The sequence below is a fragment of the Lutjanus erythropterus genome, chromosome 19 (genome assembly GCF_056507025.1).
Source record: "Lutjanus erythropterus isolate fLutEry1 chromosome 19, fLutEry1.hap2, whole genome shotgun sequence".
NCBI classification, from domain to species: domain Eukaryota; kingdom Metazoa; phylum Chordata; class Actinopteri; order Lutjaniformes; family Lutjanidae; genus Lutjanus; species Lutjanus erythropterus.
In genome coordinates this window covers 295,001-307,500 of record NC_139335.1, presented here as the reverse complement: position 1 = coordinate 307,500, position 12,500 = coordinate 295,001, and the positions used below count along the sequence as shown (strand labels likewise).

The following is a 12,500-nucleotide window of genomic DNA, read 5'->3' as shown; positions in this document are numbered from 1 at the left end:
GTCAGGATTTACTGAGATGCCAGACGAGGACATCACTGTAGCCGTAGCCAGACAGGTGAAAGGACAGCACACGATGGCAGATAAAGTGAAACGAGCCATTCAGAGGTGCGTCACTCCGTCAGTTGACTGTCATAAGGTTGGAAAGGTGCTCGAGGCTTGTAAAGAACGTGTGGACGAGTTTCCAGTGACTCAGACGTACTCAGCAGTACATGCCTTCATAGACAGACCTCATGACAGCTACGATGCAAAGAAAGCACCAGAGGAAATCTTTAACAGCTCTCCCGACACTTCAGTTCCTTACTTTTATAAAGGGGTTTGTAAGAAACATAAAGTCAGCCGAATGATAAACGAAGGTGGCCAGTTTATAGTTCTGATTAAAAGTGATGAAGAACTTAAGACTAAAGATCCCTGTTCCAAGAAAGACTGTGGCGGTGACCAGAGAGGCACATGTGTTCCTGTGAAAGACGCCTTTGTGGCGCTGTGTGACTGCAAGCAGAACTACTTCGGCCTGAAGTGTGAGAACAGCTTCGACGATTACAAGAAAGAACTAGAGAAAGCACTGCAAGCCTGAAGTCCACAAATCTCATGAAATGAAGCTTTTTGTCTTAACGGACACTCGTTCTGTCCTCGTTTGCCTGATATTCAGACTCACTGACTGTGTCTTAAGTTGCTGATGAGTGTTTGCAGTTTTCTGTGGATCCCCAGAAGATATTTTTCATCTTTAACATTGTAACTGTGTACTAAAGAAAATCATCATGTGCACAAATGATCTGTTCGTATCTCAAGATAATGACTAACATTAACCATTTATTAATTTGCCTGTGAGAGTTTCTACAGGACCATCTTCCACCAAACCAGCTCTGGTCCTTGAACTGGTTTCGTGAAAGATCCTCAGAACCTTGGTGCTGTCTAAGTGAACCAGCCTGTATTTCCACCAGTTCTGAGTGGAACCTTTAAGGATGACATCAGTGACCTGTAGAACATGACATGCCAACTTTGGTTCCGAGGAAAACCTCCTATTTCTACTTTTCAGGTTCTGAAGTGTTTTTTTGTTTTGTTTTGTTTTGTTTTTTGGGGGTTTTTTTGGTGGAACTGCTCAGAACATTTCAAATTCAGGTGCTTGAACCAGAACAGAGTCGGTTCCATGTTGGTGAACAGAACAGAGAACTTTTCTACAGTGTAAAGGTTCCGCCTTCTTTTCCACCAACATGCAACCAGCCCCATCCTGACACAAACATAACTGTTCTTAAACTGATTCAGAACCTGTCAACTTGGTTTCCAACTGGAACCAAAACATATCAGGTTTTCCTTGGGAACCAAAGTGGGGATGTCATGTTCTACAAGTTGTTCTGCATTCTGCGGTGCCCTCTGCTGATGATTCCAATGTTTCCACTCAGAACTGGTGGAAACACAGCCTGGTTTACTAGAACTAGATTCATGGATCTTGAAGGGAACCTGTTGAAGAACCAGAGCTTATCTGATACAAAACCATGACGAAAGTGTTCTTCAGTGATTTTAATGATCCTTGAAGAACACTTTATTTCAAAAAAGGCTTTTTTGGATGGAAAAGGGAACCTTCAGTCTTACAAAGAACCCTTGATAAAACCTTTCTTCAGGGTAGAACCTCATTTTTGGAACCCTTATTTCTTCCACAAACACTGGAAACAGGGGGAACGCTAACGTGGAGCTAACGTTAGCTACAGCTGTAAACAATCAGTGAGTCTGAAACAAACAGTTTCCATCAACTCAACAAGAACATCTGACATTAAAGTGGATGAAACAAAGGAACCCTAACCCCACTATGTTCTCCTCTGTTCATTTAAAAGAACCTCATTATTCCAACGTTATTCCTGCAGGACAAACTAAAGGTTCATTTCATGAAATTTGCTGACTGTTCTGGTAGCTTGCTTGGTGTTGGTGTTTCTGACTGCAGCAGCTGACGATGTAAATCCTTCACAGTGACATCATGTGACTTTAAAAGATGTTCGAGTGTTTGAACTCAGCACTCGTCTGATCTGCTCTTAAAGGGACAGTTCACACATTCAGAGTTACTGCATCATCAGTTGCTAGGCAGAGTTGAGCTGTAACGCAAAGTAAAGAGAGCCTGTGTCCACAGACAGGAGGGATTATGTTTCATTCATCAGGTCAAATCAGAAAAATTTCATGATAAATGATTCAAACAGTTTGTGTGTGACCTGTGCTGATGTCATGATCACCTCCTGCCTGCCAATGACATCAAACTGGACAAAGTTTAAACCAATCAAATGCCTCTTCTGCTTCAAGCTTCTGTCCTGATGTGTTGAAGTTGCTAAAATGAATAAAAAGTTCATTTCACCGTCTTTGGTGTGTCTTTATTGTGTGCATGTTCTTAAAGGTCAAATAAAAATGTGTGTGAAGTAATAAAGTGTTAAATAGTGAACAAAGTGTTCAGATAAAGAAGGAAAATAAAGTTCAATACAAATACAATTCAGAGTTACTTTGTGAGTTTCACAGTTGGTGAAACTGACGCTTCTCCTGCACACTTGGAAGGGACGAGTGAGACAAAGTCAAAGTTTGTAATCTGCAAACTCACCACAAGGTGCCGCTCACTTTGAGTAAAAGCAGCAGAACACATTAGCATCAGAATATACCTGAAGTAGAAAAAGAAAACGTACTTTATATCAGAATGGACCATTTCACAATCATGGATATACTCTTATTCCAAAAGATTTGAGACGACGTGAAAAATGTGAATAAAACACAAAGAAAGGATTAATAAAAACTGTTTGAACAATAATCCATTGAATATAGAACAAAGATCAAATATTTCATGTTCAGACTGATAAACTTTGTTGGTTTTTGTAAATGTGCACAAAAACATTGTGAGTTGAGGAACGCTCACTTTGTGAAAAACATTTTAAGAACGTTTGTGAATTTAGAGATTTCACCATCTACGATCCATAATTACAGGATTTCAACTATTGATTATTTCCTTTGTTGATTCATCTCTCGGTCATTTGCTCAATTAATTGATGAATTAATCCTGTTACGATCTTGAGAACTGAAAAACAGCTGCAAACACATGGAGCCCCACATTTTTGGACCAATTATTCAACAATTATTTTCATTATTGATGAATCTGTTAATCATTTCTCCATTAATCAATTAGTTGATTGATTGTTACCAGCACTGACTTCAACAGACAGCAGCTGTGATGTTTGGACGGATTCAGAGAGACACATGCTGCCATCACTGACGTCTTCTTCAGAGACGTCCCCGATTATTTCAGCAAGATGATGCTGAGACACATTGTGGACGTGTTCCAACAGCGTGTCTTCATAGTAAAAGAGTTCAGGTCCTAGACTGACCTGGACCTGCAGTCCAGACCTGGACCTGCAGTCCAGACCTGGACCTGCAGTCCAGACGTGTCTCCCATTGAAAATGTGTGGTGCATCATGAAGGACAAAATAGGACAACAGAGACTGTGGACTGTTGATCAGCTGAAGACGAATATCAAGAAAGAATGAGACAGAATTGACCTTTAAAACTTCAACAGTTAGTGTCTCAGTTCACAAACACTGACTGAGTGTCAGAAGAAAAGATGATGGATCACAGAGAGAAACAGGATCCTGAAACACATTGATCAGTCTGATCAATAAATATCTGATCTTTGTTCTGGATTCAACTGAATATAAGTGGAAAAGTTTTATATAAATACATAATTGAATAATTGAATTCTGTTTTTGTTTATGTTTTACACAAAGTCCAAAGTTTTTATATCAGGGTTGTGATTATTATTATTAGTAGTAGTTGTAGTAACATTACTTTAATGTTACTACAACTACTATTTATCCTGTGGGGAACGTGTGAATTCATCTAAGGGATCAATTAAGTCAATTAAGTATTTTTATCAATAATGCTACATTTATTAGGTTTATTATATTTTATGGAATTAATCTAAATTCATAAAGTAACTAAAGATTCCAAACAAATGTAGTGAAGTAAAAAGTACCTCAAATTTGTACTTAAATACAGTACTTGAGTAAATGTACTTTGTTAAATTTTCATTTATTTTGTGGTGAAATAAATAAATCAGTGATTTATTGAAAAAACATGGAACAAACAATTAAAATGTGGATAAACACATAAAAACATCATTTGAATTTTCGCTCATTTATTGATCATTTGATGATGTTATTATTAATGAATAATTCTCATGTTTAATGATGATTGTCCTGCTTCTCTAACAGCAGTAATAATTCTGTATGACGTTTATTTCAGTCCACATGAAGACATCTTTGATTCTTTCATTCTTACAGTTTGAAGCTTCAGTCTGTAGTTTGTGTCTGTGGCCTGCAGGGGGCGGCGCTGCAGCCCTCAGTGAGGTCTGACAGGAAGTCAACAACCATCAAACAGCTCCACCAATCAGCACACAGTTAACAAAAAACTCACTACACCACAAGTTAAAGTCCTGCATTCAGTGTGTTACTGCAGTAAAACATAAACCTGAAGTTTTATTCAGGTTTTTATTCAGAAATTAATAGATGATTAATAAATGCGAATCTCATCAAAATAAATGTTTATACTTAACAATAATTTTTCTATATCATAAACACAAAAACTAAATTTGTTGTTTCCATTTCAGAGTTAGTTTTTGTCACTGAATGCGTCGTTTTTATGGCTTGTCTATAAAAGAAAAAGAGAATATATCAAATAAAACATGAAAATTTCTTCAAATAATTAATTCATAGTTTAGTTTATACAGAAAATAATAAAAAATAAAATTCACAAGTTGACCAAAAAACATAAAAATAAAAAAGTGATGAATGTTGAATATTTTTCTTCTGGTGTAACTAAAATGATTCGTGGGTTTTTATTTATTAAAGATCGACGGCTGGTTTCAGCTCTGATTGGACGTTTGTAGATTCTACTTTTAACTGAATGTAGTTCATTTAAATTTAACAGACAGAAATAATTAATTTCTGTTCTGTTCTAGCCACATGATTGGACGTAGTTTTCAGGGAAGAAGCCACTGTTGCCGTTGAGAACCCCCTCACACCAGCCGTCGTCATGGCGACGCATCAGGTAGATGGTGTCGCCCTCAGTGAGCGACAGGTCGTCAGGTTTGGAGGCTTCGTAGCTGTACAGCGCCACCACTGGACACACAGGAGAACTGCAGTCAGAGTCACATACAGTACAAACAACCAGCCACCAGGTGGAGCTCTGATCTGTGTCTGACATCATAACAATAATATTCATATCTACACCTAACATATCAATAACACAGATGAAATATATATCTGTAATTTTAATATTTAAAACTGAACAAAATATAATTGTAAAACTACATCTATAATATAATATCTGAAATATCAATCTGTAAAATCTTTCTCTAAAAACATCTATAAGTCCAATATTTCTAATATTGATAGTTGAAATATCTGTCTACATTTATAAGTATATTATGTAATTATTTATTATATAATTAGTTAATAATTATATTGATAACTGAAATATCTATAAGTAAAATTCAGTATCTACATTTACAGCCATTTACACCGATCAGGTCTAACATGAAGAACACTGACTCTCTTCATCATGGCTCCTGTCAGTGGTTCAGATAAATCAGGCAGCAAGTGAACATTTTGTCCTCAGAGTCGAGAAGAAGAAGGAAAAATGGACGAGCAGAAGGATGTGAGCGAGTTTGACGAGGACCAAACTGTGATGGCAGACGACTGGATCAGAACATCTCCAAACTGCAGTTCTTGTGGGCTGTTCCTGGTCTGCAGTGGTCAGGATCTATCAAAAGTGATCCAAGGAAGGAAGAGAGGCGAACCAGCGACAGGGTGACGGGCGACCGAGGCTCACTGATTCACGTGGAGAGCGAAGGCTGGTCTGATGTGGTCTGATCCAACAGACGAGCTGCTGTTGCTCAAACTGCTGAAGAAGTTCATGCTGGTTCTGATAGAAAGGTGTCAGAACACACACTGCATCACAGTTTGTTGTGTATGGAGCTGCAGACCAGTCAGGGTGTCCATGTTGACCCCGCTGCACCGCCGAACGCACACCGCCGAACGCACCAACAATGAGCACGTGAGCGTCAGAACTGGACCACAGAGCAATGGAAGAAGGTGGCCTGGTCTGATGAGTCACGTTTTCTTTTACATCACGTGGATGGTCAGGTGTGTGTGCGTCGCTTACCTGGGGAACACGTGACACCAGGATGCACTATGGGAAGATGGCGAGCCGGCGGAGGCAGTGTGATGCTTTGGACAATGTTCTGCTGGGAAACCTTGGGTTCTGCCATCCATGTGGATGTTACTTTGACACGGACCACCTACCTAAGTTTTGTTGCAGACCATGAACAGCCTTTCATGGAAACATTGTTCTCTGATGGCTGTGGTCTTTCAGCAGGATGATGTTCTGTGCCACGAAGACAACGAGTTTGAGGTGTTGACTCGGCCTCCAGATTCTCCAGATCTCAATCCAATCAATCATCTGAGGGACGTGCTGGACAAACAAGTCTGATCCATGGAGGCCCAACCTCACAACTTACAGGACTTAAAGGATCTGCTGTGAACATCTTGGTGTCAGATACCAGAACAGACCTTCAGGGTTCTAGAGGAGTCCATGACTCGACGGGTCAGGACTGTTTAGGCAGCAAAAGGAGGATCAATACAATATTAGGCAGGTGATCATCATGTTATTCATGATCGGTGTATATAATATATGTGTGTGTGTGTGTGTGTGTGTGTGTGTGTGTGTGTGTGTGTGTGTCTGTGTGTGTGTGTGTGTGTGTGTGTGTGTGTGTGTGTGTGTATGTGTGTGTGTGTGTGTGTGTGTGTGTGTGTGTCTGTGTGTGTGTGTGTGTGTGTGGGAAACAAGTGGTCCCTGACAGTGTTGCTATGGCAGCTAAAGTCGTAGATGTGTTTGTCTCTGTGAACGGGGCAGATGTAACTGATCAGGGATCAGGATGTCGTAGACCCTGCTGAGTTCTCAGAACTTGTTCATTCAGACTTCCCTTGTTTTAGATCCGCAGACACTCCAGAACTGAAGGGAACATCATGTTCTGATCATTGTTCTTCCAGCATCAGACAGACGGAGGACTTTCTGATGTCTGAGCTAAAAATAAAATCTGCTGCTGAAATACTAAAACTACACCTGTAAAAATATACTGACACCTGAAATCATAATCAAACTATAATACAATATCTCTATCTATACAAACAGTACTAGCAGTAACAGTAACAGTATTAGCAGTAGTAGTAGTACCTTTCTCCAGGTATTGTGGGGGGGCGTTGGTGTCGTAGTCCACTGGTGGAGGCAGAGGTGGCATGATGTCATCAAAACCACCTTCTTCATCCAATAGGAGAGGAGGGGGCGGGGCCGGGATCTCTAGATCTAAGAGAACAGTGCAAAGGTCCTGTGAGACAGCTGCGATTGGCCAATCAGGGTTGAGGAGGCGGCGCTTCGACAGAAACCAGCAGAGCGTACATGTGTACTCTGATATGTAGTACTACTGCTTAACTACTGTAGTACTAAGAGATGGTCATGCTAATATGCAGAACTACAAGTGAGAACTTGTACTACAGTTAATAGAACTAATTGTTGTACTAGTACTGCTACTGACTACAGACCAGCAGCAGTATGTGTTTTCTTACCCAGGTGTTCGAGGCGAGCAGGTAAGCAGAGCCGAGGTGAGGTAGAGGAGGAGGAGGAAGAGGAGGGGTGAGGAGGAGTGTGGGGAGGAGGGTAGGGGGGAGGAGGGGGTATCATCACTGACAGACAAACAGAGGACAGACAGAACGCAGCTGTTTATAGAAGGAGTGATCATCTGTATTAATAGACAATCACACAAATAAGAGCCCTGATCATCCTGGAACCTTCCTGGAACTTTCTCCAGGACCTCTAAAACTTCCCCAGTGACTCCTAATACCACCTCAAGGCCCTGTGGACCTTACTGACAGACTACTGAAACTTCTTTAAGGACTCCCAGAACCTCCTGAAGAACTTCTGGAATCTACTGAAGGACCCCAACAACTTCCATCACTGACTCCCAGAAGTTCTAGGGGAACTTCCCTAATGACCCCTGGAACATTCTCAAAAAACCCCGTTAACCTTTCAAGGACCTTCAGAACCTGCTCGGGGAACTCATGGAACCTACGCAAGGAACCCTAGAAAGTCCTTTAGAACACACAAAAATGCCTCAATGAGTACCTCTTCAAGAACCCCCAAAACTTTCTCCAGGCCCTCATAATCTTCTCAAGGTCTCCTGAAACCTCCCCAAGGATCCTAAAACTTACTTAAAGCGACAGTCCACCCAAACATGAACGTTCCCTCAGTGTCTCCTCCTGTTCTGATGTGAGGATGATGAAGATCTCCAGTTCATAAAACTCCTGGAGCTTCAGCAGAAAACTGAACTGCAGACAAATCCAGAACAACTGAAGTGACCAGTTCACCTCCTTGAAATACCTCAGAAACCCCATAACCTCCTGGTTGTCTTCAGGAACCTACTCAAGTACATCTGGAACTTACTCAAATAATCTTCAGAACTTATTCAGGGACTCATATAACCTCCTCAGGGATTCCTAGAACTTCCTAAAAGACCCCATGACCTCCTCAAGGTCTTCAGGAACCTACTCAAGGTTCCTCAGAAGTTCCCTCAGGACTCCTGGAAGCTCAAGAATCCTTGGAACTTTCTCAGTGTCTCCTGGAAACCCCTCAAGGACACCATGAATACATTCAACAAAATAAACCTTTCAGATGAGCTCAGCTTCTATTGGCTGACAGTAGAGTCCTCCGTCGGCTTACGTGATTGGACCGCAGGCAGGAAGAGAGAGCGTGTGTAGCGGCAGCGGGAGGCGGGGCCAGAACGGACCCTCAGAGAGAGAGAGCGCGTGGTGGGGGGCGAGCGACGGCGGCGACTCCTCCTGGAGGGGAGGGTCACTGAATAAAAACACCACAGAAGAAGAAACTGAGAGAAAAAAAAACACCACAGAAGAAGAAAACAACAGGAAAACACCACAGAAGAAGAGAATGAGGAAGAAACGGCACAGAAGAAAAGATTGGGAGGAAAAAAGACACCAAGAAGAAACTGAAGAGAAAAAAACACCATAGAAGAAGAAACTGATGGACACAAACAGCACAGAAGAAAAAGAAGAAAAACAGGAAAACACCACAGAGGAAGAAAATAACAAAAAACAGAGAAAGACACTAAAGAAAAAGAAAAAGCCTGGAAAAACACCATCAAAGAAGAAGAAAATGACAAATGAAGAACACAGAAGAAGCTTCCCAGAGAAAACCATCAGTTACTTTGAAGCCAAGTCGACCGTAACACCAAACCTGAGATAAACTCTGTCATCTTTCAAATTCTTTGGTGAAGTTTTCAGGTAAATTCTGATATTTTTTCTTTGAGTTTGGTTGTTTATAACAAACTGTGAAATAAACAGTTCCATGTTTCTTCGTTGTAGTTCTGTTAACGAGCTACGCAGCGTTTTTGAGTCTGGTACAAATAAAACCTGTGTGTTAGCAGCCTCTGACAGTTTAAAGCCTTTAGCTTAAATGTGGCTAGTTAGCGGTATCTTAGCATCTGATGCTGTGTTCACCTGCAGCAGCCAGTAACTGACAGACAGACAGACAGACAGACAGACAGACAGACAGACAGACGGGTACCGTCTACTTCCTGGCTGGATGGAGGCGGAGGGGGCGGGGCTGGCAGTTCTGAGCCGTCATTGGGCAGCGGAGGGAAGCCGTCATCATCAGAAGGAGGAGGGGGAGGAGGAGGAGACGGAGGGGGGACGCTGTTCTCCTCCATCACTGAGGAGACAGAGCAGATTGTGATGTCACCATGATGTCACTCACTTTGACTAGAGTTCAAGACGTTTGCTGATGCTGACCCTCTGTTTTTTGGACGCGCCGTCATCATGACAAGAGACTGTCTGTAGCTGTAGAGCGCAGCCAGCTGCTGTCCAATCAGTCCTGGCGAGTCTGAACTACTTGAATGTCTCGGCAAATTAATCCGAAGACGAAGAAAAAGCACCGCCGCCATCAGTCTGTAACCCCGTTTTCTTCTTATAAGCTGCTACAGTTTCTCTTTGTGTACAGGTGTACAAACGTCTGAGCGAACTTTATCTGTAGCTAAGTTCATAAACGATATTCAGAAATCTTATAACCCTTCAGAGGTTCACAGGAAAACAAAACTGTTGCACACCTGGTACCACACTCATACCTGTCCCCCGTAAACAATGACAGGTAGGAACTATTAACTCTTAGACGAGAAGAAACTTAAAGACGACACATGTAAATGTATAATTAAAATATTAGTTAAAATGCTGTAGATGATAATGAAATAATTATCATAAAACACCATTTATAATAGAAAACTCCACAATAATGTTGTGAAATTATTAGACTGAATATATCTCAGTAAACTACACAGTTTAATAAGGAACACACAATCAGTAAAGTAACTTACTACAAATAACCTAACATCAGGTCAGGTATTAACTTGATCCAAAGTGACCGACAGGTAATTTACCTGCCCTGAAGGCATCACCTGCGACATGAACTGTACAGGTGCTGACTTTAATTACAGGTGGGCTTTTAAAGAGTTAAACAGAGATCGGATGGTTATAATTTCCAGCACAGAGCAGGTAAAATACTGTAAGACTATAAGACCAAACACACGACAGGAAGTGACGTCATGTTTATTACATGTTATGACTGTTTGCGACGCCGCTGGTCGTTTCACGTGTTGATTTGTTGTGGTGTTGTGTCGTGAAGTGTTGCGTGCGCACTGTGCACGTCTGCTGCAGTGTAGTACATCCTGTTTGATTTTCAAATGTAATCCTGCTAAGTAATCCCTGTTTTTATCAAATATACGGTAATCTGATTACATTTTTTTCTGTACTGTAACGGATTACAGTTACCTTTTTTGTATCCTAATTACGTAACGCCATTACACGTAATCCATTACTCCCCAAGCCTGGAGCTTATTCATAGGAGATAAAGATAATTTTAGAATTCAGATTTAATGAATCCAGGTTTAACTAATCCAGGCTATCACAATGTTACCATGACAATTATTTTCACCACCAGAACTACTAAACAAATCCAGATTTAACTAATCCAGATTAGTTAAAGTTTATCTAATCCAGGTTTAAGAAATCCAGGTTAAACTAGTCTAGGTCTAACTAAACCAGGCTAACAGGCTGATGATGATTCAATCTCTGTCGTCATGGTAACATCATTAATATACTGCTGTCAGAAAGACCTCACCTGTCTCGAGGCTGAGGGGTGGAGCCGGGGGTGGAGCATTCTGATTGGTCAGAACCACTGAAGAAGGGGGCGGTGGAGGAGGAGGTGGAGGAGGCGGAGCCACCATCTGTCCTGACGAATCAGGCAGAGGAGGCGGTGGTGGCAGGGTTGAGGTGTTAGTGACCTCACCATCCTGGCCTGGCATTTCATTCACTGTAGGAGGAGGAGGCGGGGCATCGTCCAGCAGCGTGGTGATGATGTCACACTCAGGCGGGGCCTGGCAGATGGTTGGGATGGTGGGTGGAGCAACAGGTTTCCCAAAACTAGAGCTGAAAGAGATGTAATCTATAGATATATAAAAGTGATCAAATTCAACTTTCTCAGGACTGTCTGAGTACAAACATGGCTGAAAGGATTTCTCTTTAAATACAATTTATATATTAATTATTGATCTAATTCATTCCTGTGATTTTTGACATCACTGAAATTTGATTTAAATGGACCTGAAACTTCATGATAAATGATCTTCAATTTCCATCTTGAGTTCAAAAAGAAGGGGGAAGAAATATTTTTGAGACAATATTAATTATATATAAAACATACATGAAGTGATTTTTGAATATGAAAACATAAAAGGTGGATGTGCTTTTTAAGCCCTACTTATTGACTTGCAGACCTCCTTTCCTCAGGCGATGTGTAGATTTAGTTGGTTTGGACTTTGAACGTGGCCACAGTTTAACAGATTTCAGTGGTTTGGACTCTATCACTCTCCATACTTTATTATTCTTTGTGTCATTATTCTGTCCTGAGTACCGTCTGCAGGTATTCAGCCCCGACAACCTTCACCAGTAACTGTATGTAGCCTGAGAGGCAAAATCCAGGGCATTAAAAAACAAACTCAAGGTTATCACCTGCCGACAGGGGGCGCCACCGGGCACTGCACGGGCTCTGGAGGCTTGTTGGACCTGGAACACACACACACACGTACACACACACACATGTACACACACACATGTACACACACACACACACACACACACACACACACACAGTAAAATGTGAGATGTTTGGTGTGAAACAGGAAGTTTGTCACTTATAGAAACTGAGTAGAATCAAAGTGAACCTGATGGAGGGTCCATGTTTACGGATCGTTCCTGTTCGCTCCGACTGTTTCCCAGAGACCTGGGGGGGGGGGGGGGGGGGGGGGGCAGAGAGACATGAGTGAGTGTGTGTGTGTGTGTGTGTGTGTGTGTGTGTGTGTGTGT

General features: G+C 41.5%; 2 protein-coding genes across 3 annotated transcripts in view; one reads left to right on the top strand and one right to left on the bottom strand.

Annotated features, from left to right (window-relative positions):
* Positions 1-2,339, top strand: part of LOC146308909 (uncharacterized) — a 3,262-nt gene extending 923 nt beyond the window's left edge. The window contains exon 1 of the mRNA XM_084744068.1: positions 1-2,339. This exon is cut by the window's left edge and continues 923 nt beyond it. Coding sequence (XP_084600194.1) covers positions 1-571 — 571 coding nt within the window. The 3' untranslated portion in view covers positions 572-2,339.
* A 1,797-nt stretch (positions 2,340-4,136) lies between these two features.
* The window catches only part of abi3a (ABI family, member 3a), a 13,607-nt gene continuing 5,243 nt past the window's right edge, over positions 4,137-12,500 (bottom strand). Inside the window, exons 5-12 of one of the 2 annotated variants that reach the window (XM_084744751.1) lie at positions 12,359-12,417; positions 12,147-12,200; positions 11,257-11,564; positions 9,652-9,795; positions 8,791-8,925; positions 7,641-7,757; positions 7,252-7,380; positions 4,137-5,135 (exon numbers count right to left, since the gene is read on the bottom strand). In XM_084744751.1, coding sequence (XP_084600877.1) covers positions 4,972-5,135; positions 7,252-7,380; positions 7,641-7,757; positions 8,791-8,925; positions 9,652-9,795; positions 11,257-11,564; positions 12,147-12,200; positions 12,359-12,417 — 1,110 coding nt within the window. In that variant the 3' untranslated portion in view covers positions 4,137-4,971. The remainder of the gene's footprint in view (positions 5,136-7,251; positions 7,381-7,640; positions 7,758-8,790; positions 8,926-9,651; positions 9,796-11,256; positions 11,565-12,146; positions 12,201-12,358; positions 12,418-12,500) is intronic. The other variant, XM_084744752.1, reaches the window with a different exon arrangement.